Source organism: Carettochelys insculpta, chromosome 3, assembly GCF_033958435.1.
Source record: "Carettochelys insculpta isolate YL-2023 chromosome 3, ASM3395843v1, whole genome shotgun sequence".
In the NCBI taxonomy this organism is placed as follows: Eukaryota; Metazoa; Chordata; order Testudines; family Carettochelyidae; genus Carettochelys; species Carettochelys insculpta.
The window spans coordinates 132,136,901-132,163,852 of record NC_134139.1 but is presented as its reverse complement, the minus strand read 5'-3'; the positions used below and the strand labels follow the sequence as shown (position 1 = coordinate 132,163,852).

Below are 26,952 nucleotides of genomic sequence, written 5' to 3'. Positions count from 1 at the left end.
AAAAGTATAATGCACAGAAATAGCTCTCAGAGGCCTGCTGAAACAGCATAGAAGGTATATCACCTTTAAACGGAAGTCCAGTAAGCTATAAAACAACTATCTAACAATAAGACTCACATCCACAGCAGCAAGGCTTTTCAGAGCTGCTGAAGATCTGAATGAGATTGGCACTTGCTCAGCACAGAGACAAGGAGCTAAAATAGCAAGAGGCCAACAAATGGATCAGACAAAAAGAGCACCACACCCACAAAAATGGGATCTGAGTTGAAATGAGTTGGGGACTAAGTCACTTAGACATCTGAACCTGATCAAAATGCAAAAACACAATTTTTCCAGACAAAGGAACTTAAACTGGTGCCATGGTTGTAAATATGCACTAACTGCCTAAAGAAAAGTTTTCAATAAAATGTTATCTTTAAAAATCAAGTAAGTAAAACCCTAGAAGCTAAGAAATGCGTTATATTTTACAAACAAATAAAATACAGAAATTCAGAGTTAAACAATTTCAGACGTGGTCTTCTCATTACACTAACCTGGAAATTGACAAAACCAAAAGCAGGGACAATTATTTTTCGCTGTGTGGATCACAATTTAATTAAAAATTGTCTGAAGACGCATATGTCCTCCCATTAATTATTCACATACAGTACCTCCCTTTGCTTCTTGTTGCTTACAAAAAATATTAAGCACGTTATTAGTTGATTTTACTTTATCTTTAAATATTATTTAGCCAACTACAGGCCAGTCAACTCTCCACAGACTAAGGTGTCTTCATACTTCCACATCAATTTATGTCACTGATTCTCTCACCTTCATTCAGTGCAAAAAGACAGAGCTTGTCAGATTGCAGCCACATCGTTTGGCCTTGTACAGTAAACTCCTTCATATCCAGAAACCCCAGGGCCTGGAAGTTGCTGGACATTCAAGTATTCTGGATAACAGAGAGGTATACCTAGTAATGCATAACACTAACGAAAACCAAAATTAAGTATTAAAAAAACAAAAATGTATGCAGAGTACTTTATTAATCAACAGTAATATTGTACACTGCAAACATTCTGTATTTGCTGTATTTATTTGTATATGCTTTCACTATGCCGCACTTAAAAATGTAATTTAATGGTTATCGTTAAAATGCAATTATTTGAGAGTTCCAGATGACAGAATGCCATGAGTTTACTGTATTGTCACCGTTAAGTTGACTTCACTTGGAACTTCCAGTAACTCTCATATATACATATACACACCTACAAACATTACTAACATCACTAACATCATTCTTTTCTCAACAAAAAATGAGTTGTTCTCAAAGTTGATTTAAGCCTATTTTTTCCTATCTTTCACAAATGGTTGACCTTGTCTAATTAAAATTTCACCAGGAAATCTCACCTGAGCAGATATCTAACACACGAAGCAGAAATGATCTTTCTGAGCATTGAGATGGAACAAATTATCAGAAATCTAAAGGAATACTGGTTACAGCCTTATCTACAGATTTGCTACAAACTATAATATGCATTTGTGTGTGTTTGTGTGATTTTGTTTTGTACGTCAATATGTGATAAAGAGAGCACTTCTCTGTAAAATAAAAAACGTGTGCGATTCAAATTGACAAAAATGTAGAAAAGCAACAACCTGAAGAGCTAAGATGCCTCTGAACACCATTCTACTTGTAGCTGTGGTGCACTGAAAAGCTATTCACTGTCCACTGTTCTATGCAGATTTTTATGTGAAGCGAGAAAGAATAAAATCTTTACTGAACAATTTAATAGTGTGTGTTAGAGCATCTCTTTCTGCAGGTGAGCTGCACTAAATGGTGTTTATCGCAATTTCAGGGTAAGGGTGCCTTTATATCCCACTCTGTGCTCCACTCCCTGACTACCCAGTCACGTCTCCAACAGTCCTCTCTCTCTCTAAACAGGGACCTTTGTCCTACTCCCTTCTGACCAGAAGTTTGAAGGCTTCACGACTTCCTTTCTTTATACCAAAATATCCATAGCAAGCCATTCTGCCTACTTTAAAGCAGAACCCCAAGATAAGCGCATTCTAGTTGTGTGAATCTCTTGCTGACATGACTGACTGGCAGGGAGCTGGTGCCTGGCTCCAAGCTGCCCACCACTTGAGCTGGGAAACTGACCAGGGCAGCACTGCTAGTCAGTTCCCAGCTCCTGTGAGTGGCTGACACTCAGGAGCCAGGTGCCAGCTCCCCACCACTCACAGCAGCAGGGAAACTGAGGCTCCTGCGCTGGTCAGTTTCCCTGCTTCTGTGAGTGGTGGCAGCAGAGAGCCTGATTCTCGGCTGCCACCCCGACAGAAGTGGGAAAACTGCTCCTGTCAGGAGCAGCAGCCTGACTCTCACCACCCCAACAGGAATGGTTTCCCTACTCCTGTCAGGGCGTCAGCCTGACTCTTGGCTGCCACCACTAACAGGAGCTGGGAAATTCACCAGTGCAGCAGCGCTGGTCAGTTTCCCCTCTCCTGTGAGCAGTGGGCAGCCCACAGCCACGCCCTCAGCTGCACCACCGCTCACAGGAGACAGGAAACTGACTGGCACTGCTGAACTGGTCAGTTTCCTGGATCACCCAAGTTATGGAAAATTTGACATGTGGGATTGCATTCTCTCTCTGTTTAAGCAATCTAGGTGCCATTTGATGAGACAGTTAATCATGCCCAGTAGGTCTGCAGGATACACTTTCACTCTAAGGGCTATTGTATTGCTAGGGCCCTACCAAATTCGTGGTCCATTCTGGGCAATTTCATCATCAGAGGATTTTCAGACTGGTCAATTTCACAATTTCAGATGTTTACATCTGAAATTTCATCGAGTTCTATTAGTGTGGGTCCTGACCCAGAAGGGGAATGGGGGCCTGTTTTCAAAGTTATTGTGAGGATGGGGTACCAAGAATGGCATCATCACTTTTGTGAGCCAATTTGCAGGCCCCTGAGAAAATGGATGTCCTATTGCCAGATGAAGCACCAGAGCTCCTACTGGTCATCATGAGTCTCAGTAGGAGACATGGGGAAAGAAGCCCTTAGCTCCAGCTACAGACACTACTAACTTAAACCTTGAGCCCAGGTCTGATCTCCCAGCCAAGAATGGCCATGAAGGTGAAGAACAACTCTCATCCCTTTCCAGCCTAACCAGCTATCCCAAGCTCCCAGAAATACAGGGAGACCAGATTTCATACAGGACAGATTTCACAGTCCTTGATGTGCTTTTTTCTGCTATGAATTGCATTACCAGCAATTTCAAGTAATCATTCAGCTCCCTCCAAGCAAGCACATTGATTCTTAAGAAAAAAGCATTGGAGAATACACACATGCCCACCTGGAACATTCCTATACACGTGCCAAAAGACTACCAGAGGTCACCCATCAGTCTTGGATCCTAGAAAATCAAAGTCCTTCTGACCAGCTTTCCACAAAACTTAGGACTCTCATTGGACATATAGTCCTGTCATTTAGCTGTATCACAAAGAGGACTGTCAGCCTGTTTAAATCCATCTCCGTTCTGCTCAAAACCTTTTTTTTTTTTTGGGAAATACACTTTGAACCAGTATATTCAAGACTTCTCATAGGTGATATCCCTCTGGAAGTCTTTACAAACTGAATGGTTCATCTTCATACCCTCCTTCACTCATTGTTTACTAGCACCTAGAAGAGCTGTGGCAACCCCTTCCTTCCAGGATACAATATACTAATCCAGTACATGGTCTCAAATTGACTGCATGGAGTTGCAACACTTATCACAGTCTTAAGGATGGCATATATCCCATTAAATAAAGGGAAGAAGGATTCTTTCGAAGATAGGTTTACTTTCAAAAGAGCAGCATCTACACTGGCTTTCTTCTTTCAAAAGAAGCTTTTTTGAAATTAGAATATGCAAATGAGGTGCCAAATATGCACATTTATACATCATTTGCATTTTCAATTTACCTCACTTGCTTACCTCTTTCCAAAGAGGAATGCAAGTGTAGATGCACCCCTCGTGCCATCAAACAGGGACTTCAGAAATGCTCAGCTCTTGGGTGTACGAAGAGCGAAGGAAATCAGGGAAGGTATGGCAAATAACTCATTTGGTTGCTTGCACCATTGAGAGATTTCTGCAAAGGCAACTGATAGATAGTGTACAGGATTTCCTCTGAAGATCTCTCTAAAGGCATGTGTAAAAATAAATAGAAGCTTGTCAGTGAAAGATGGAGAAATATAAGACTTGTTTTGACAAAGATTTGTTAAGTTGTAAAGACAAGAAAAGCAGAGCTTGTGTTGTCAGAAGTGAATTAGAAAATAAACATACATATTTTTTTCACCTCAGTTATAACACAGTAAGACTAACATCACCATCATTTAAGCCATTTACTTTAGCCAAATTTAGGATCATTTGTGTCTGGCTTTCTTTTGGGAACAAAGCCACCACAACTGTCAGAGAATGTTATCATTGGTAGATAGGATCACCTCTTTCCTCACTGCTGCTAGAACTTCTTCTTTGACCAGCACTGTATGATTACCATTTTTCCCCCCTAAAATGAATCACTCATTTATTAAAAGTAAAGAAAATCAATCAGGAAGATTTAACCAACTGGCAGGCATGGGAAGAACAATACAAAAATGAGTAGGCTCAGTCTTTGAATGAGGCATAAAGATACAGCATCTGATGCTTCACACATTTTAAAGTTTTCAATCTATATTATGTTTCAATTTTAACAGTTTAAAGAGTGTCATTTCAAGTCTTAAATGAGGCATTTTGGTAAACAAATCTTGTGAAAGAAATCCATGTATTTAGTCAACACTACAGAAAGAGCAGTTTAACTTAAAAAGCAGATGGCAAGTGTTGAGAAATTTTCTAACCTCCGTTTCCTTAGTATCGATAAGAAAGTTTCCACAATAGGAGCAAAAGACTGTAGGTTTAAGTCATCCATTATCTCTTCCCACAAGTTACACAGGAGGAGGGGATTCACTGAGCAGAATTATATGGGTCCACTTGCATTTGGTAATTCAAAGTGAAGCCCACAAATGAGACATCTCATTAGTTTGAGCAGATGGATCAAAATTAAAGGCTGAATCGCCAACTTTTAATTTCCCAGTAGCCAGGAAGAGCTTGAAGTCTTGCAGAGTATAATTGTTGAAAAATCAACATGAAAAGATTTTCTCCATCTGTCATAACACATGCCTGTGTAGAATACAACTACCTCCAACTGTCCTTACTCTAAAAATGAAAATGCACATTACATCCATTAAACACAGGAATATATCATTTCAGCTGAATATCACAATGTAATCCATAGTGTAATGTAATGCACTATGGACAAACCAGCACGACTTCAGTAGAGTAAATTAAGCCTTTGTAAAATGTTAGAACTCTTTGAAAGAAAGGTAACAGATGAGCAGATAAAAGAGTCACCTTATTCAGACTTTTTACTAGCAACGTATTTGGTAAAGACTCATTCTAGAAAATGAGGAAACTCGCTAGCCACAGCAGGGAAGTACTGATTCCTGTCCTGAATTTTTTAAAAAAAGATAGTTACTTCCCTCTGTTTCTGCTTCTCTCAGACAAGAGTTTCCCTACTATGTCTTGTAATTTAATATGAGACAGTGCATACAGTTTTTTTGGAACTCTGATATAATGATAGTAGAGACTAACATGAGATATTCCTCTTCTGACAGCTATACATTACCACGTCAGCACCTAGAACCTTCCAGGTAATTACTAAATTGCATAAAGACAATCTAAATTATGTTAAAAGAAGTCCAAAGTGCATTACCCTTAACTGAGTGAAATAAATCTTTTAACATATCTTACAAATAAAGAAATTTACATGTATAGAGGAAACTAATTCACATTCTCCGGAAGTGAGTACAGGTTGAACCTCTCTCATCCAGCACCCTCAGGAATTTGCTGGACCATGGGGAGTCAATATTTTTTAGCATATTACCAACACTTCCACTGCTTACTGGGCTCTCATAAGACATTTAGGGGTAAATTACAGCTAACTAAGAGCATAGAACACTAAGAGCCAGGACGAGTGGGTATAAACAAACTTTATGGGATCACAGAAAACTTGACCACATCCGTAATAAGTGGTCACCTGGCTAACTAAAATCATGGCGGATTATACAGTTTGCCGGATGACAGTGCTCCGGATTAGAGAGGTTCAACTTTTAGCTTGAGGAATATCTAAGACATACAAAGGCAAGCCATAATAAGCAATATTAATGTAACAAGGTCACAACCAATAAGGGTGCAAATAAGTTTATTTGTAAATGTCACACAATGAAAATTCTATAACAACACAATTTTGAGTAGCATTTGTTCAAGCATTCAAAAATTCCTTCAGGGCACTCTCTTCACTCCCACCTGGGAGCAGAGGATTCAGAAACACATAAATGCCTATCATTTTATTATACACATTTATATAATGTTTGCTAACAAATGTAACTATAGAAGCTACCTTAATAGTTAGAAAACATGCTTCATAGCACTAAGTGCTGGAGAAGAGCATGAAAGCAAACTGATTAGTAATATAAATAGAGACTACATATTAAGAGAATAGAATCCACAGTTATGCTAACTAGAACAGTAAGAACACACCAATCACCTGCTAGAGTTGTTTAAAAAAATCTTTCATCTTGAAGCTTTAAACTCGATTGCACAAACATGTGCATTATCGGCAGATTTATACTTGTTTTGAAGCATTCTGCATTGTAAGAGGCAGTATGGCAGACTATAGGCCATTCACCCATTTCAGGATAGTGAATCCTATGTTTCTTTAGTATATAATATAGCAACAAACATTTTAAATCTTCACATGAAAGAAAAATGGGGAAAATTTTTTGGTAATTTAACTATATATTTTGCCATTTTCTGTACGATTGTGTTCTTAAGATCAGGTTTTTTCAGATGTCCCTCAAACTACTTACATCTGATGCATTTTAACTCAGTAATGCAATGTAACAAACTGACTTCTTTTAAGTATGTAATATTAACAATCTGTCTTCCAGATAGTGTTTTCTTTTTTTCTTAAAACAAAAGAGGAGCCAATATTCATATGGCTCCCCACCCCCAGCCAATCCTGCGGCTAGGGCTGCCAAGGTGCCAGCACTCAGTACCAGCACAAAAAAAGAACTGCTGATAGTCAGTATATTGAGAAGAAAATTACACTGTGAATGTTGAAGCAGAAAATGTCAAGCAACCAGATTTATTTTGAATTTTTAAGAGCAGTAAGTTAAACAATTTTGTGCATTAAACAGTATTTTTTGTCAGACTGACTACACAACATTCTGCACTACATTTAAACAAGGAACTGCTCAAACTTGTTGGCTGTGTCTACACTAGAGAGTTTTGTCGACAGAAGGGGCCTTCTGTTCACATAACTCAGAGCGTATACACACTTAGGGTGTGCATACATAAAAAAGGAATAAGGATTCTTTTGAAGATTCGGTTTACTTTCGAAAGAGCAGTGTCTACACTGCTTTTCGTCTTTTGAAAGAAGTTCTTTCGAAAGAGGAATATGCAAATGAGGTGCCAGATACATAAATCCATACTGCATTTGCATTTTCAATTTCCCTCATTTGCATGCCTCTTTCGAAAGAGGAATGCAAGTGTAGATACACCCTTAGAATGTTCTGTCGACAGAGCCTCAACAGAACACTGCATTTGCCTCAACAGTATTATCCCTCAAAAATTTGTGGGATAACAATCTCTCGATAGAGTTCTGTTGACAGACAGTGTAGACACTTCTGTCGACAGAGACGGTTTCCAGTTGCCGGGCAGCCCTTTTGCAGAGCTGCCATTCCACTGTCTGGTACCAGAGGGCAGTGCAGTCTAGCAGCTCTGACAGAGCAAGTTGTGTGTACATGTAATCCATCAGAGGTTGTGTCGAGATTTCCCTGTCGACCATAACTTGTCGACAGATGCTTCTAGTGTAGACATAGCCATAGTGTCCTTAAAAAAACTGCTGTCAATGGCAATCTAGATCTTTCAATGTGGAACCAAATTGAAATTTAAATAGCAACAAAAACAACTGTGGCAGACAGCAAAAATATACTGTTTATATTTAAAATTAACAGTCCGATAATGTACAGATATTGAGCTTAGACTGTATCAGCAATTGAAATGGTTACTTTAAGAAAGCTAACATAATTTGACCTCTCTCAGCCATAATATGGACCTCACAATAAAGTGTAAACCCACACTCAATTTTTCTACTGAACCTCAAAACTATTTTCAAGTAAAGCTGTACAAACAATTTTATTTAAATTTTTTTGTTTTGGTCCTCTGTACTTACGTCAGTCTGTATTGGAAATGAGATTGATCTGATGAAGTGGGTCTGTCCCATGAAAGCGCATCACCGAATAAATCATTTTGTTAGTCTTTAAAGTGCTACATTTCTGCTGTTTTTTCCTATCAAAATAAAAACGTTTCTCCCAAGATTACTAAATTATTTATTATAAGCTTGCTAAGTTTTATTTGAATTTCCTCTGTATAAATAAAGGGTTGTTTTAGTTTGTAGGATAATGATATCACAGAATCACAGGGCTGGAAGGGACCTCAGGGGGTCATCTAGTCCAGCCCCCTGCTTCAAGCAGGATCAAGCCCCACTAAGTCATCCCAGCCAGGACCTTGTTGAGCCGGGACTATCAAGAAAGTCATTAGTCCTTTAGCAAAGAAGACTACTCCACTCAAATCTCTTCATAGAAGTATCAATGACAGATTCAAACAGATGTGATTCTGCATAGACACTATCGCAAATTTTCCTCGAGTGTCGCCACAATTTCTGAAGCAGCACTAAAAGGGACCACCAGGCTCCAGATTACTGAAGAACTTTATGTAAACTTATGTGTAAATGATCTTGAAAACCCAGTTACATCCCTCACTTTGGAAAGGCTACAGGAAAAGACAGAATTCCAGTTCAAGTACTGGAAGTTTGTGGGTATATTGTTCACAAATATCTGTTCAGCATCTTCCTTGCTAATTAGAGGGAAGAAATGATAGCACAAGAAAAAGGATGACAATACCACAATGCTGTAAAAAAATACACAATACCAGAGTGGCTGCAACAATGACAGAGGAAATTCCTCTAGAGAGTGTTGCTGGCAGAGCATTTCCATGGATCATTTTCAAAAGACTGCAAATTCTTGTTGAACATGTATATAGCCACAGCTTAATCTGTGCCTGTAGATTACAGTCCCGTATGATAGTTATCAGTATGACAGTTTTGAAATTAGCAGTGGTCTAGAGCAACGAAGTTATCTAGCACTGACACTCATTAATACAACTCTCTCTCTAGTGGGTCGTCATGCTTTGTCCTCTAGCACCAGTGGTACACCATTCCATACAGCATCAGAAGAAAATTTCCTCAACATTGCATGATTGAGAACAAAACACAAGGTTAAAGACCTAATGCAACAGAGGACTCAGTGCTCATCAAAAATAGTCAACAGGAACTACAGAGATGTCACAAAAGCTTTCTGTTTGCTTGCCATTAATTTGAACTAACCATCAGTATAAAAGACGACAATGATTATAGCACAGGCCCTCCTGGTAGCACAAGGTTTTAGTAAGCATTATTACATTACAAGTCAGAGAGGTGCCCATGTTAGTCTGCATCTTCACAAAATAAAAACAGCAGTCCCGTAGCACCTTAAAGACCAGCAAAATAATTTATTAGGTGATGAGCTTTTGTGGGACATAACTTTCATCAGAATTCCAGACCTGAAGTCGTCCTGTCTGGATCAACTAAACTACATAATCTCTCGCTAATTAAACAGGGTTAATTCTCCGATCAGAAAGGCAGCCATTGTTTTCAGCCAAAGAGTGAGTTCACCTGGGATTGCGAGATTACATTGAGCCAAATGTGTGTTCTAAGTATGCAAACATGGCAAAAAGATAAACATCTTCCACACCTGCTGTTTTAATCCTATTTTAAATATCAAGGAAAAAAATAAAGTTCCTGAAAATTAAGAAAAGAAAATTGCCAATCACTATTCTTAAACAGAAGTGTCTTTGTTGGCTCACTCATCTGTGCCAGCTTAAGGGTGGACATTCCAAATGATCTCTTTATGGAGAACGTGTGGATTCTCCATGTCCACTGAGCTTATGTAGGCTCAGATTCAAGTGCGTTGACAAGTGGGATATGAAATTTTCCACACCGATATTGAAAGTTGGTTAAAGGTAGCTAGTAATTGGTTATGCTGGAGAGCTGTGCAGCACCAGGGAGTCAAAGAGGTTGGAGAGAGGTTGTTGAGAGACAGAGCAAAGAGGAAAACACTGCAGACCAAAAGTGCCAATAGTGTGTCAGTTCATTTTGTGATCCTGTGCCTTAGGCTACATCTACACTATGAGACAAATTCCAATTTATTAATATTGATTTAGTGATGCTGGATTTTATAAATTCCAATCTGACTATCCTTACCTCCCCACTTGCTCCTCACAAAGTCAACTTACTGCTGCCACACTCAATCAGCAACCATTTGTGCATTGTGGAAACCTATCGCACACTTCCGTCATACTTGTAACATTCTGGGTATTTTCACTAGTATTTGGCATCATCTTCCAACACTGGATTGCCTTAATTCCCCTCCCATGGTAAGCAAATGTCCATTTTTCCAGGTGGAAGGAAGGAAAAGTGGAGCATACCCAAAAATCGCCAGATTAACAAGAATCTCTTTCTTCTAGAGATGAACTGCTTTTTAAAACTATAGCTGTAACTGAATTAACAAGAATTTTATAAAAATCAGCAGGTGTATGTCTTCTCTAATGGCCCTCCACTGACTGTCCCCCCCTCCCTGGAATACATCTGACCCCAGAAAATAATACAAGAATATTGAAAAGCACAAAGAAAGAGTACGTAATAAAGATTAGGAAAAAAAAAAAGTTGCTGAGGGGAGGGTTTTGGGGTTCCCAGTTCACTATACAGCTTCTGTGCAGTCTGTATTCCCATCCACCCACTTTGCCCTGCCTGAAGGGGCCTAAAGTTAGAGGACAGAAAAGGCTAGGGAAAAAGATATTTTTGTCTTCCCTCTTCACTACACAGAAATTGCCAACAGAGGGGATGGGGCTTGCCACATTTCATTGCCATTGTGGGGCAGGTTTGGTGTTTGGGAGATTGAATGGCCAGTTGACATGGTCCCTGAAAATGCTTTTTTGGCTTTGGGGTGCAGGGTCATGGCTCAATGGCCACTCAAACTGCTCCCCAAGGCAGCTAAAAGCCCCCCTGCAATTCGTAGCCACCAGGGGAAACTTCTGTGCAGTGGCAGCTCTCCCCTGGCTCCTTGTTGGAGCAAGGGGCATGTTCAATGACAGGCCAGTTGAAGTAGTCCCCCTGGGCAGCTACAAGTCCCTGAAAATCAGACTCCCCACCCCTAGTGGCAGCTACCTCCCCAGCTCCTTGTTTGGGGGGGCGAGGTTCAGTGGGAGACCAGTTGAAGTAGGCCCCCTGGGTCATGGCAAGCACCACGCCAATTCATAATAGCCGGGGGGGAACTTCCCCACAGCGGCAGAAAGGCCCCAAATTTTGGATGGGGCCAATTGAAGCCATCCCTCCGGCTCGCTGCAAGCCCCCAAAAATCTTTCCCGCCCTTGGAGCCCTAACTGCATGCAAGCCAGGATATGGTGTTGCCCAGTAGCATGGTCAGCACTGAACAACAGGCACATCCCTTTATTTGGTCAGAGGCTAGACACTGTGATGTGGTCGAGCATGGGAAAGACCCCCACTGTGGCACCTGTGGGGGAGGTAGAGTGGGGCACGCACAGATGTAAACCAGTGGGAAGAGGTTTCTTGGCCTCCTATGCAAGCGTGAGCCCTACAACAGCCTCACTACCATGTGGCGCAGCAGGGCAGTGGCTGGCACCAGGCAGTGCAGAAAAAAATACCAGGTGTAGAGACAGAACCACAAACTCCATGCTGGGGCTATTTGTAATGGAAATATACGCTCACAGTGCCAATAGCAAAGATGTTTCTCATCAACCTCTCATTCAAAAATGACCCCACCGCCAAAGGCTTCCTGGTCCTGATTTGCAATTCACTGTTTTCCTGTTACCTACTTTCAGAGCACTTCAAGAGCAGCAGTCAGAGCAGAGCACTATGGGTCACATAAGGGCCACCTGTGGAGGCTAATACATTTGATTTTAAGATATGGTGCTTCCACACTAGCCTTTATTCGAACTTCATGCTACACCCAGCAGGTTTTGACAGTATTATGATATTGATATTAGTGCTCTCTAAATTGAGCTAATGGTCTTTACAGTGAAGACAGTGATGTGGTAATATCGAGCTAACTGCCTTAAATTTGAATTTATCTCATAGTGTGGATCTAGCCTTACTCATGCACTATATATGGCAATGACTGCCTCTTGAGAGGTGGACTTCCTAGTCAAATGTGATGATGTATAACTTAAGTGTTTTCATGCTTATGCCATTATATTTGAAGACAGATTATTGCCATCTATTGTAGTCTAGTATAACAACAAAAACAGGATTGTTTTAGAATGATGTAAAATTATGTTTTATGTCAACACCAGAAATTATACAAATTTAAATCTTATGGATTTAAATAGATTGTTACGATTAGTTCTATGCATAGCCAGCAAACCAGGAGAGAAGCAAAAGGGTATACATTAAACTTGACTCATTGATAGAGTACTTAGTGATCATGCTTGTTTTCCATTTACAAATGGCAATGAGGAAAGAATCAGCTAAACGCAAGTTCTCTCTCTTTTATTTTCACTTTGATGGCAGCAAGGACTCTGCATGCATTATTTGTATCTGAAAATGATTTTTCTAATGTGTTGGCCATATGGACCATGACACCATTCCTTGACAGCACATCAACAAAAGGAGAATACAAGATTGACATTGACTCAATAAGGGACCATGAAAATTAAGGACCTCCAAAGTAATTTCTCTCTTAATTTCAACTTCATCTAGTCCTGACCAAACAGTTCTGCTGAGTAGATCATACTCTAACATCCCTCACAAAGTATTTATTCTTAGATGTTTTTTGGGATGGGGACTGAAATCTTTTACCTCTAAATCTCCTAGTGTAGTTACAATGAAGAACTTGAGCATGCCCAAACACACTCAGAATACAGAAGAGAAAAATAAAGCATTTAATCATTTAATTAAAATACAGACTAGAAATTCTTGCTTTTTCTTTTTTTATGAAACAGATTCAGAGTAAAACACAAGAAAAATAACCATACCTGGTGTCCAGCTGTTACTTGCTTCAAAACATTTTCATAACATACTTCATCCATATTATTCATCTGCTGCACCTGGATAGTAGTAAGAGGTATGTTACCAATGAAAAGTAAAGGAAGTCTTTCAGTCTAGTTGAAACATACTTTCTATTAAATGAATTAAAATGAATCCATCCAAATATATATTAGAAATAAACACTAGCATCTCATAAATGCAATATAAAATATTTTGCACCACACTGAAGACCTACCATCATATGCATATAGCATAGTAGGTCTATAAAACTCAAATATAACTGTTTGAATATCAGCCAAATATAAATATTCAAAGCACAAAATTTACTTGCTATCCATATATTATACCACACAAGATCAGCAGTCCAAGTCATTGTTGCTCATATCTCCCATTAATTTCAGATCATTCCTGCTAATATTAAAAGGATTCTCCATCAATGTACATAGTGCTAAGGGAAGTAGAATCAATTTTGCAGAGTAGTAGACTTTTTTTTTTTTTTTTTTTTTTTTTTTACAGTTACACTTATCCATTGCATTATTAATTATCAGTAAATCCATACCAAGAACTTACTATCAACATGTTTGACATGCCAGTGAAAGAAGAAAATGCTGTAGGCAAAGATGTAAAGACCAACAGTAAAATATTATTCAGTGATTCAGTTACGTTACAAAAACTTGCCACAGAAACAAATTAGTGTAATAGTCCTATATCTAGTATTTGAAACAAAAGAAATAAGACTCTAAGGCTGAGTCTACACAACAGTTATTTCAAAATAAGATATTTCAAAACAGCTATTTTAAAACAGCTACACACAAAGACTCTGCCTACACTACAGTGATCTTTCAAAAGATTATCTTCTGGAAGATCATCTTTCGAAAGAGTGGGTCCACACACAAAAAAAGTGGAGTGAAAAACTGATCCCCTCCTTTGACAAAAAGCTTCCACCCATTCTCCATTCTAGTGAACGAATGGGTCACATATCGCAAAATCCAGCATCATGAGGACTGCTCTTTCAAAAAAAAAAAAAAAAAATGACCCATACAGCACCTACACTTTAAAAAGAAAAGAAGGGGTGGGGGGGTGAAAAAAAAGCTTTTGAAAGCAGGTTGTCTTCCTGATCAGGAAGCACAACAGGGCTTCCAGAAGAAGTGTTCTTTCGATTTCTGCTCAAAAGAGTGCATTGTGTGTGTGGATGGTCTGTGTGTTCTTTCAAAAAAGGGTTTGATTTTCCAAAAGAACTTGCTTGTGTAGACACAGCCAAAATGTATTTCAAAATAGCATTTCCAGACACACAGTGCTATTTTGAAATAGTGTAATTGGATGTCATTATGGTTTATTTTGAAATATCACTTTTCCATGGCTATGTCTACTCTAGCCATTTCCTTTCAGAAGGGGCATGGTAATGAGGCACTGCCATGAATATGCAGTGTCTCATTAGCATAATGGCAACTCCTATGGCATGGCCACAATTATGCTAATGTGGCACTGCATATTCATGGTGGTGCCTCATCACTGTCAGTTTCCTCTATATAATTATATTTGGAGCGTCTACTCATGGGGGGTTGTGAATAACGGCTGGCATCATAAATCACTGGGTCCGTTTGTGCCCAGTATCTGTCTACGTTACTATGCCATTGTCCAGCCATGATTATACAATTTCGCACAATATAATTCACTTATGACTCCTGTCTTTTCTATAATGCGTTCTCATCTATGGACTCCAAAATGACTACTTGAAATAGGTTTATAAAGGGTTGTGGTGGTTTCGGTCCCATTGCAAAGCTAGCACCAATTACCAGGAAAGGGTCGCATGATTAAATAATTTGTATCATTCAATTGTACATCCGCCCAGGTTGTTTCTTCTTCAGGAGGGTCGTTATCCAGTGGAGGTCTCGGTGAGTGGGTGAGGTACTGATCAGAGAGGGGCAAAGGTATTAGTGGTACTCCCTCTTCTGAACTATCTGGCAGAACAGAACAGATCCAGCACTTGGAAACGTTCTTTTCTTGTGCAATTTTAGCCGATGTTTTAATATACATATTGTTTAAGTCCCAATGGTCCAGCAATACCTTGGATATCATGATTAGGAGGATGCAGAAAATATGGAACAATGATTTAAAATGTAATTAGGGTCCTCTGCGATTTAACCAGTTGTGGTGAGCAATGATTTTAGGTTCTTTTAAAAAATAAGTGTTGGGATACGCTCCTGGAGAATCAATTTCCAACTTGATTGGTTTTGATTGTCCTCCTGGTAACGTGACCCAAATTTTATCTCGTTGATTATAAACAGGTGTCCAGGGTTCTTTGATTACAGGTTGTATGTCCTGCCACCAAGAGGTGGCTCTATTAATGATCAAAAGTGTCTGATCTAAATACAAATGCCAACCTTTGTAATCAGAGTTTGGATTCATGATTCGCAAATGTTCTTTTACAATCCCGATTTTTCTTTCCACGACGCCATTCGCCTCAGAATGGTAGGCAAGGTGAAAGTGCCAATTTGTGTTCCATTCCCTACACAACTTATGTATTTGGGTCGAACTGAATGGAGGCCCATTGTCTGATTCTATCTCCTGGGGGATGCCCCAACTAGCAGCACATTTAATTAATAATCTTTCTATATCTTTAGCGGTAGTACGTTTGGTTGGCACTGCCCAGACTTGTCGAGTCCCTAGGTCCACAACAATCAATGCCTTCGGGTATAATCATGCCCCTGGCAGGGGTCCCATGATACCCACCTGCCAGGTGGCACCAGGCCTGAAATACTGTGGACCCAGGGCCTCTCTTTGATATTTGATTTAACTGTTTGCTTGTATTGCATTCTAAACAATTTCTTATAGCTTGTTTCCATGACTTATAAGTTATGTCAGGGCTATTGGATTCTGACCTCCAAAGCTTCTGACAAACTTTAGGCCCCCAGTGGCCCCAGGTTTGATGTAACCATTGGGCCAAGTAAATCGAATCAGGTTTTTTGGTATTAAAATTTACGTGGACCTGATTGGAATTTTCTGGGGGGTTTTGTCCACTGTAGCTTTGTAGGTGAGAGTCCAGGAAACTGTGTAGCGTGTCCAAATCAGGTCTATGTGGAGGGCAATTTCGAACGAACCAGATATGCGATTTTGATTTATTTAGCATATTCTTAATTTGGAGCCAAATATCTTCATATTTTTGGGGTGATCCTTCGTTAACTAGGATCTTGATCACATACTCTGAATCTACTCCTAACACTGGAGCTTTGGTGGAGTGTTTTTCAATGGCATGTTGCACTGCAAAATAGATGCCCCTCACCTCTGCCGCTTGGGCAGAGGTGTCCTGTGCCTCAGTCACGATTTTAAGATAATTGCACTTAGCACAGAACATCCCGGATTTCACTAATTGATTAGTGCTCCCATCGGAATATAACCAAGGGTCGTGACTACCTGTTCTTATAACTATTGCAGAAGGTTTTAACTCTGCAGGGAGAGGCGCACCTACCAATTGGTTTTAGACAGATAATAATTATTTATTCCAAGTCTGATCTTCTCCACCAAACTCCAGAGGGTGCCCTTCCATGAGCCAGTAGAGGGATGTTACAACTGGGCCTCTTACTGTCCCATGGAGGTGGTTCCAAGATATTGCCGCCTCTAAAGCAAGCAACATCTTCCCATAGATGCCGTATCGGACCTGACTAGACAGTAGCTTTTTGATTGATCTACCTACAACGTGATTATTCTGTTCTACCCTGACAATAACTTGATCAAAATTGAGCTCCAAGTTGATCACTACCGGGGAACTGTGATCAATTCGTCTCAATTTTGATGGGTTAATTAAAGAGTGCAACATTAATTTATACGCCGTTAATTGGGCACCACTCCACGCTAAGCTGTTCTTCTTCTTTAGTTTTGATTGAAGAACACCTACAGCAGGTGCATATTTAGTGGGAATCAAGGAGCGATGATAATTTAAGAAGCCCAATAACTCCTGAACCTCATGTACTGATTTAGGGGGGTTTTCTAACCATTTTTTTAACCTGATTTTGTTCTAATTTGGTCGCCCAGTGGTCAGCCGTTACTTCAATACCTAAGAAAGAAAACTCAGATAGGTTTAATTTGGCTTTTCTGATCATTAATTTTCCACCCATCCGAGATCAGTTGTTCTTTCACCTGATTGATAAAATTTTCAACCACTGATCGATCCCTGCCCACCACAGCGATATCATCAATGTAGTAGAGCAGTTCACAATCAGTGGGAACTGCCAATTTTTCTAGGGTCCTGGCTAGCCACTGTGTGGCGACTGAGGGAGAATTATGATAACCTTGGGGTAACACTCGCCACCTGTATAGGCATCCTTTGAAGGAGAAATCCAGTACTCAGTGAGGATCGTCCAGCGGAATTTGATAAAACATGTCTTTCAAATCAATAGTTGAGCCAAATTGATATAATTTATTGGCCGACACTTTCTCAATTTCTGGATGAGTCCACTTAACAGAATACTGGACCGGCCTAATTCTTTCGTTGGCCCTTCGGTAATCTATTACCATACGAAATTTGAGGGCCGGGGCCACCGATCCAGACTTTGGGATACCCCAAGCTGGGGAGAGGTATTTGCTTCCATTTATTCTTTAAATTTTGTTTTCTCTGATTAAATTGCTAATTAGCTCGTTGATTCCCACCAAAGCTGCCTCCCCTCTGGTTGGGATAGGCCTAAATCTCCAAGGATCTGGCCGAACAAGCTCAGGGGAGTGATGCTCAATTAAGGGATCTTACAAATCAAACGGGCAGCGCCGCCAAAATCGGTTGTAAATTCAACGTTCTAATGGCTTCTATGCCCAGAATGTTTTTATCCCCGATGACTGCCCTGAACCTTAATAGCAGTCCATCTAGTTGTCCTAAATTGGCTTTCACCATAGGGGCCTTCTTGACCTGATTCAGCCCCTGGACGTGTAACTCAACCCCGGTCTTTCGGTGGGCTACATCGGGGGTAATATTTATTTGGGCACCAGTATCAATTAAAAACTTCCATTTTTTATGGCTCTCGTCTTTGACCCAGATATAAGGGCATGTGTCATGATTTGTATCAGATTGAGCATTTAAATTATTTACATGATTAGTAATAAGAGACTTACAACTACGGACCCGAGCACTGGGTCCCCCTACTCGGTTTTTGGTGGGGGACCCTTCTTGAGATTAGGAGTGCCAGGTCTGGGGGTCCAATGATCGGGCTGCCACCGCACAGCCATAGCCTCTCTCTCAAGATTGGCATTAGTTTGATCTCGTAATTGGTCTATAGACTTCCCCTTCCAGGTCAGGTACCCTATAAGAGCACCTCGGTGACGTTTCAGCAGAGAAAAATTAGGATTGGGGCTGGGTCCAGGCGAAGGATGAGTTAAAGACTCTGTAGACCTATATCTGACCGAATTGGAATCATTGAAGTGGAGCCTCAAAGGCCCATGTTGCCTCAGGGGGTTCCCCGAGTCCCCGCGGAAACCTGGTCCCTCATGCTCTTTTCTATCAAATTTGGGACCAAATTCTGGTAGACCCTCTTCGATGTCGAATAGATGGCCTAATTCTTGATCCTCGACGGATCTGAGCCACAGCACGACCCCAGGATCCTTAAATGGGAGTCCCGAAACTCCTGCTCTAATAGCTCCACCAGATACAGGGATTCTGGTGAAGTCTTGAATGTAAATATAATACATTGGGTCCTGGGCTTGTGCCGTGGTCAGGCCGACGGGACCACCCACCATGGGGGTCCAGCCCATGGCAGCCGACCCTGCCACACTCCGAATCAAGTCTTTTGAGGTTTTAATGCTGTTCAGTGGAATGCTCATGGCCTGTAGGGAGGATTTATTCAAGAGCATGGCCAAGGCCGGCACAGTAATTGGCCACACCCTATTCTCCTGGAGTTCCCAGAGGGAGCAGCCCCTACCCCGCCACAAAGCATTCGTGGCAAGGTAGTTGCCCTCTGTCCGGGACAACCACTCCTGAGCATGTTCTAAAATAAGCCTCCCTAGCCAGACCAAGGCTGGCTCTCCTGGCTGACATTTGGTGTCCTCTGTTAAGGTCTTTAACTCCGCCTTCGACCTTTCCTGCTGTAAGGTGTTTGTAGTAGTTTGTTGCGTTGCATGATCCATTATCGACTTAGTAACTATTACAGGATACGCTGTTGGGGAAGGGGTACATGATTGGGGTCTTTGATCTTCCGGAAAGTCTTGATTAGCTTGTTCAATTTGATCTTGATCATTGAATTGATTAATCTGAGATACTGCCACTCCAAACTGGGCTTCCAGTTTGGAGATGGTATTAGCTGCCTTCAATAATTGTTGTGTTTGGGCCATGATTAGTTCTTTTTTGGAATATTTCGTCCTCCCGAAGGTGCCTCTCTTCTTAGTGGACGCAAGGGCTTCTGCCCATTCCCTAATTAGATCGGTCACCTTTGGGGAACGAGTGATCAAATGGGGTAAATCATTTGGTTTACATGATAAATTGATCTTATTCATAATTTTTTCTATTTTGGCTAGTGACTCCTCCACCAAGCCGGTCGGAGGGTCCTTAGCAGTTATAGTCATGATGGTCAAGGAATTTTCTGGAGAATCAAATGAAACATGAATATGGCATTCTAATAAGCAAGCCAGGCGAGATAGAGTTATATTTGCTAAATAGATTTTTTTCCTGACCATCTTTATTAATGATAATTTGATAATCAATTCCCTGTCCTTCAGCCTCCTCTTTATGAAGGAGGAGGTGCTGGGTCTCGCCGTCTGTGTGAGGCCCAACCTGCCGGGGCAGCGGAGCCCATGCCCCCGAGGCGGAACATCCCCAGTCTGAGGGGTCGAGAGGGATCGTGGGTCCTGGGATCCTGTCCGTGATGCCATGTTGGTTTCCTCTTGGGGGTAGAAGGTTCTAGAAAGTCAGGTGTTCACCCAATCAGAAACTATGATTTTAAACACCTGCTTATAAAATATTCACGAGTTCAGGTTGCCAGGGGAGCTAACTGTCACAAAGTGACCATTGGTGACCATTGATAATGCTGCTAAATGGCAGCCTGTGACACTTTAGGATTTCATGGGTCTGCACTGTTTTTATACAGCCAAAGGCATGTAATCCCTGGCCCACGGGGACGATTACGTCCAAAGGTGTTAAAAAATCCTGACAATTACCATCTTCCCAACTCATTCATTACCATGTCCCTTCCGAAAGGAGGGGGCTAGTGTAGACACGGCCCATGTCTTAATAGCACCTATTTCAAAAATAGCTATTTTGAAATAGTCATTATTACTCCTGCAGTGAGGTTTACCTGTTTCAAAATAACACACCTGCTATTTCAAAATAGCACATGTGTAGTGTAGATGTTCACAAACTGATTACTAAATAACGGCTGTTATTTTGAAATAATTCTGTAGTGTAGATGTAGCTTGACTTTGCTAGGTTGATTAGCTCTTGCAGGAAAGTATTACAATCTATGGTGATGTGTATTGAACTATAACTGTATAGTGAAAAATCTATGTAATTTAGATAAACATGCATGTGTGACTCTCTCAATATCACAGCTTACGTTCAAATAAAGTTTACACAACACTGAAGTTGTGACAAACCAAAATGAAACAATGGAATTCAAAGTCAGCTGACACTCAGTCCATATATATAAATTTGTTCACTTTGGGAGGAAGGGAAAACTCTTAGTAGGGTGAGTTAAATCTTCTAGCAACCATCAATCAACAGTAGCAAAGCATATAATATTCTGAAAATTAAAACTTAACGTATCTCTGGTATGCTCAGAAGGGTTGAAAGCATACTTGAAACACAACTTTAATGGAAAAAATATATTTACATGAACAAACAATAATCCAAATACTGTGTCACACAACTGCTACGAGTACAAGAATGCAATGCTTTTCTTTCAAACATGTTATTACTAAGAGCAACATTTTATAAATTACATTTAATATAGCATAGGCTAAGTTCATGATACAGTGCTAGGTCCTTCTTTCATGAACAAAAACCTTTTTAAAGAGAAAATGGAGATAAATGAATAAAAAACACAGTATGGCATTTGAATCCTCTAAGCCAGTGTTACCCAAACTTCAAACACTTGAGTCCCCCTTTTGGGACTTGGGCCTTACTGGTATTCCCCCCACTCACAGTGCTGCCCCAGTACTTACCTCCTGATTGTAAGTAATATATTTTCTGCCACTTACCCCTTGAAATCCTTTTGCATACCACCAGTGGTGCACATACCACACTTCAAGAAACTCTGCTCTATGCAGAGCATCATGTATTTAACTGGCCCACCCTACCCTTTCCCATTCAAACCATCATAGCTAATAACAAGGTCCATTGTACTATCCACATTTAGCTTTAAAATAACTTAATATTAAAGGAAAAGTGAAAAAAAAACTTTGAGGGGATGGTACTAAGAAAGGAAACAAAAGCAAAATGGACTGTGAGAAGCAGAACAAAAAGGATGAAATAAGAAAGGAAAAGTAAATGTTAATAGAAATACTGAGCACTCAGTTAATGCTGACTTACTTTGGAGTAGGCAAAATTAAATTATTAACTTTTCTTACAATGTTAAGCATGTGGATTCGTTATAAGACACACATGAAATGAAAAGAAAGAACCCTATTTGCCTGTCCCAGCTAAAGGAAAGTATATGTAAGAAAGGTTCCATTATTGGCACTGACAGAACAAACTAATGCTTAAACTATAGATTCCTTAGGATAAAACTACCACTTAGTGTTTTTAGTACATTGCGGCTGCTTAGCCTCACCACTTAAAAAGGAAGTGTTCATCATTAGAATAAGAACAGAAAAACAAATCCTATCCTACTCAATCAAACTTTCATCACCCAATTAAGAGACTAACAGTGGATTGAGACATTCTTGCACTGGATATTACTTTTTCTATGGGCTGATGCATGCTTCCATTTCCAGAACTCTTGCACAAATCATATTTAACTGAAGTAATTTAAGGATATAGATATATCCAGCCAACAAGGGAATACTTTAACTAAGCTTTTCCAGTCCAAATATTAGGTGGGTGGGGGCAGGGGGGAGAGGGAGAAGGAGGGAAGGAGACCCTTCTGATGTGGGCTGAGACTTATCTGGCCTTTTGAGCAAAACAATAACTGCAGGGGGGGGCGGGGGGAGGCGCGAGGAATTCAAAGGTCTTTTCTGTTTTACTCTTTGGCATTTGTTATTCACTGAGGTAGGGGAGGTGTTTGAAAAACAGCTTCCTAGCTGCAAAAAGCATGTGGGGAAATGATAGGCCTCTCCTGGTTAGTTATTATGGTGACTTCTACTAAAGAGAGGAAGGATACTGTCTGTTTTGAATAGGCCTTGTGAGCGGCCTATGCACACAATCTGGGAACAGATTGCTAACTGGCCAATCTTTACTTTTTTTCAGATAAGGTTACTGAGAAGATAATTGCATTATCTAGCTGCCTCAAAGCTCATGGATATTTGTCAGCCATGAGAGGTCAATATTACTAGCATATTACCAACACTTTCACTGCTTACTGCACTCTTAGAAGATGTTTAGGGGTAAACTACAGATAAACACCACCACAGAACACTGACAGCCAGGACTGGTGGCTGTAAAACTTCAAGGGACCAGGGAAAATTCAGCTACACCCATGATAAGTGGTCATTAGGATATCTGAAATTTGGCATGATTTTAGCTGTTGCTGGACCAGTGCTCTGGATTAAACAGGTTCAACCTGTATTGTATTGGTTGATGAACCCCTTTTAATAAGGGAATCCATGCCAATGCTGTTAGGCCTAGCAGCTGCTTTATTTAGTCAGTGGTATCAAGAGTTACCTGTTGGACCTACATTTTTGTACTGTCTCCTTGATCTTTTTAGGAAGATGAAGGTTAGGAGAGTTTAGACAGCACTGGTTCTGTCAGGTGTCTCGCTCTGCTTGGGCAGGTTCAGTCCCTGTAACATCCTGGAAGAAACCTTCTGGAATGGAGATTCAATACCTGGCACTTTTCATTGAAGATGTCAGCTGCTAGAAAGCACATTCAACTGACTCTACATTTCCGTCCCCCCCGACCTCAAATTTGTCGGAACAATACAAGGACCTTTTCATAGATTATGTTATTAATGGAAACATCTCATCTGCCTTACTTTTTATTTTTCCCCCTGAGGAGGAGTGATTCATTATTTCATTTCCTTGTTACCTACCCCCTGCCCCCCTGCCTTTTGTGTGAGATGCAGGGGAAAAGAACTAGTAATTTCATGGTCATTTCAGCAATATTTTATGAAGTAGGTGACACAGTTGTCTCCTTTTAAACTTATAAAGCTTATTCCAAAGCCTTACCTTTTTCTAAGGATACAGTAAAAATAAACTAAATATTCAAATGAAGTATTACGAAATGATTAAAGAATAGCAACCGAAATATTATTGAAAGTACTTGAAACAATTAATGAAGGTTAAAATATGCACATCATAATAAGTACCATATGGTAAACTATCCTTGTGTGCATAGACTTGAAATGACTCCCCCATGGTTTTAAGATACCTTTCTTTTCTGCATTGTGGATACAGTTAATTATTTAAAGAACCCAATTAGAAAGTGATTTTTCACTATTTTAAAAACCTACTGTAATATCGATGGAGCCCTGAAACACGAACTATAGTTGAAAACATAATTTTTAAAGTTAGGTAACCTACAGTCTAATGGATATTCAAGATAGCAAGACAAGCTGTGCTACGAAGTACTGTAACCTTTCTTCTTATCTTACTTTGTTTTAGCAATCAGACAGTACAACATTTATTTTACTTTATTTTCAAGCCAAATCACTGAACAATGTTTGAATTCATTCTCGTGTACTTAACTGTAAAATTAGTATTTTGTACATGTCAAGTACATTTATGTCACACCGATTTAATATGCAGTCATGAATTCTAATACAAATAGAGGTACTTTACATGAGCTGAATACCTTGTTTGTACTCTCTCATTATTTCTCACTTAAAAAAAAATCTAAAAGACTGGGTTAAAGACTACTTTCACATCTTTTGCTATCAAAAACTGCATGTATCAAAGCTGATAGCTTGTCCTATAACGAATTTTGCTCAATTATTCATATGGCATTCAGTACATCGCATCATATTTTAATGGTTGTGTCTAAATAGATTAAGTGCTTTCCTCCAAGTTGAGAGCTGTTATTCTCATGTATCTGAAAAGCAAAACAAGCCAAACTCCATAATTTCCACCAAAAATAGGGACTGAATGAGAGAACTGGACAGAACAATCTGTTTTGAAAACACACTTCACAAGATGACTTTGGTAAACAAATTCATCAACGGAGAGAAAAAACTGCTGATTAATCTGCATAGGGCTTTTTATCAAAGGAAATAAATGGTGTTTTGACCTCAGTGAAAATTCTAAGTACCAGTCTTAGTTTTGCAAGACTTCTGAGTACATTGATTTGTGAAGAGACCTACTTACAATGCGTGAGGCTCCTGCACTAAGGAATAATATAGTCTGGAATACTGAACTATTACGCACATGCTGGAATCAATATCTATGTATAAACACAAAAAAAAAAAAGTCTTTCATCTTACCTTATTTGTTGTCTTAATTCCTATAAATGTCTGCCCAAGAGGTACAGGTCGAAAACGGCCATCAAAGTAGAAGAGTCCAATGTAAGGATTAACATGTAGAAATGTTGCAACATCAAGGTAATTGGGTAATGTAGCTGAAAGCCCCAAAATTCTGATCATACTCTGTGTAGATTCAACCTATGAAAAATTAAACAAAATGATTTAGATAGGCACAAAGGATGAGAGTTTCATAAATCAGATCCAGAAATGGATTAAAGCAAAATTTATGAGATAAATCTTAGACAGCAGCATGATACAAACAACTAATAGTTTAAACATAAAGGAGAAGAGAACACATGCTGGTGGCACCTAGCCTCTGTGCTACACTCCTCATCTCCATTAAAACATTCTAATACCTCTTCTCCTTAACACATTTGATTACACCAAGAAAGTTAATCATTTTGTACTTCCATAAAGAAATGGGCATTGTTAAAAGGTCAATTACGGTCTAACTGAAGAAGAAGAAATACTTAAACTCCATCACTCTAATTCCGACCACAAAGTGCGAGATCTATGAATATGAAGACAAGGCAAAGATATCTGTTTAAATGGTTAACTAAGGTAACTCATGTCTAACATTGCTGTCTGCCCTCTGCATAGAAATTCAATCTGCCGAACAAAATAAGTCAACATTTAAAAAGTTGTTATATAGTCATAAGTTATGGCACCATATAAATTTTTGATCAGAAATACTTCTGTTTGTTTCATGAGATTTCTTTTCTCATAAGAATTTGTATATTGCCTGTACTTGTACATAGAAACCATTCTCATGTAACTATTCTTGTTTAACCTAGCTTGTATAAACCTCAAAACATTCTTTAAAGTAACAAACCATTGTAAAATAATTACTTTTTAATGGTGCAATTTGTATTATTTCCTTGGCATTGTGATTATTTTGATACACAGATTGGATTTTCTTCTCTCAACAGAGTGGAGATTCCACAATTTTCTAAGAAAAGTAAAATTGAAACGGATAAATACAATTACATGTGTTATTCTGTTGAGGAAATCCAAGCTAAGGAGAAATCTCTGATTCTATCTTCAATGGTAAATTGAGATTTATCAGCCAGAGATTCAATGCAGCAGACACATGACGATCACCATTTTTCAAAGACAAAGCACGTCAAACTTCTTCTCATGAGACGGTGCATTTGAGAAAACAAGAACTTGGAGCAATCAGAGTGGAAAGGAATTTTCAGCAATCTCAGCTTTCCCCTTCATCTTTTCACATTCGTGCTGTCACATTCTCCATAACATAGTAAAGGGTTTTATATATTTTTTTTTTAAGAAGACAACCAAGACTTGAAGATGATAAAAGCGTATAGACTAACGAATGAGACAGGAAAGGTAAAATGGATGTTCCCAGTTTTTTTCCTACGAATAAATGACCATTCAATTAAATTAAAAAAATCAGGGACAAGAGCCGGGTGACAGAGGGGTTTTTTGTCAACAGAACTATGTCTCCTCTGCTTGTGTTCTGATGTGACTATGCAAATAAGCCACATGAGTATGCAAATGAACTGTCACTTGCAATGCCATGAACTCATTTGCATCACGCTTCCGGTAGCCAGCCAATCTAGATGCAGCCCCAGAGTTTACAATGAGACCTATGTAGGGGGTAAATTACCCTGCCTCTCTCTACTTATAGACACAGGAAGTAGGGGTGAAGGGAATACTGCAGCACTCCTAGGTCTTGCATCCAGTGTCCTTGGCCACCAGATCCATGCCCCCTGCCATCCCATAGTCCTGGCCACAAGCCCCTCGGGGAGCTAGGATGCAGCTCTTGCTTGACAACTGGAATTGGGCTTAGGGGTTCTGTCTGCTAGCCTCACACCCAGGGCTGTGCACCTGCCCATAGCAGTAACTTCAGCTTCAAGCACCTTACAGCATCCACACATCCCCCTCTTGCAGCCATGGCCCTGATTGCAGCTTTGGCATCAGCTGGTGGCAAAAGGCACATACAGAGGTAAAGAGCAGCATGCCTCCATTCGAAAAATTGCTCCATACCCACTGTCCCTCCTGCTGTGTTCTTATATTTTCCTCTGAAGTATCTGGTTGTGGAACTCTCAGAAACAGAATATATTGGTATAAATGGACCTTGAGTTTGATTAAGAACAATTCCCACATTCTTAAATACAGATAATCATTTAGCA

At 39.8% G+C, this 26,952-nt stretch overlaps 1 protein-coding gene across 4 annotated transcripts in view; it reads right to left on the bottom strand.

Moving 5' to 3' along the window:
* Nucleotides 1-26,952, bottom strand: part of ASCC3 (activating signal cointegrator 1 complex subunit 3) — a 501,864-nt gene that overhangs the window by 277,886 nt on the left and 197,026 nt on the right. For all 4 annotated transcript variants that reach the window (XM_074990822.1, XM_074990825.1, XM_074990823.1 and 1 more), the window contains 2 exons: nt 24,761-24,937; nt 13,202-13,273 (listed from right to left, as the gene is read on the bottom strand). In XM_074990822.1, coding sequence (XP_074846923.1) covers nt 13,202-13,273; nt 24,761-24,937 — 249 coding nt within the window. The remainder of the gene's footprint in view (nt 1-13,201; nt 13,274-24,760; nt 24,938-26,952) is intronic.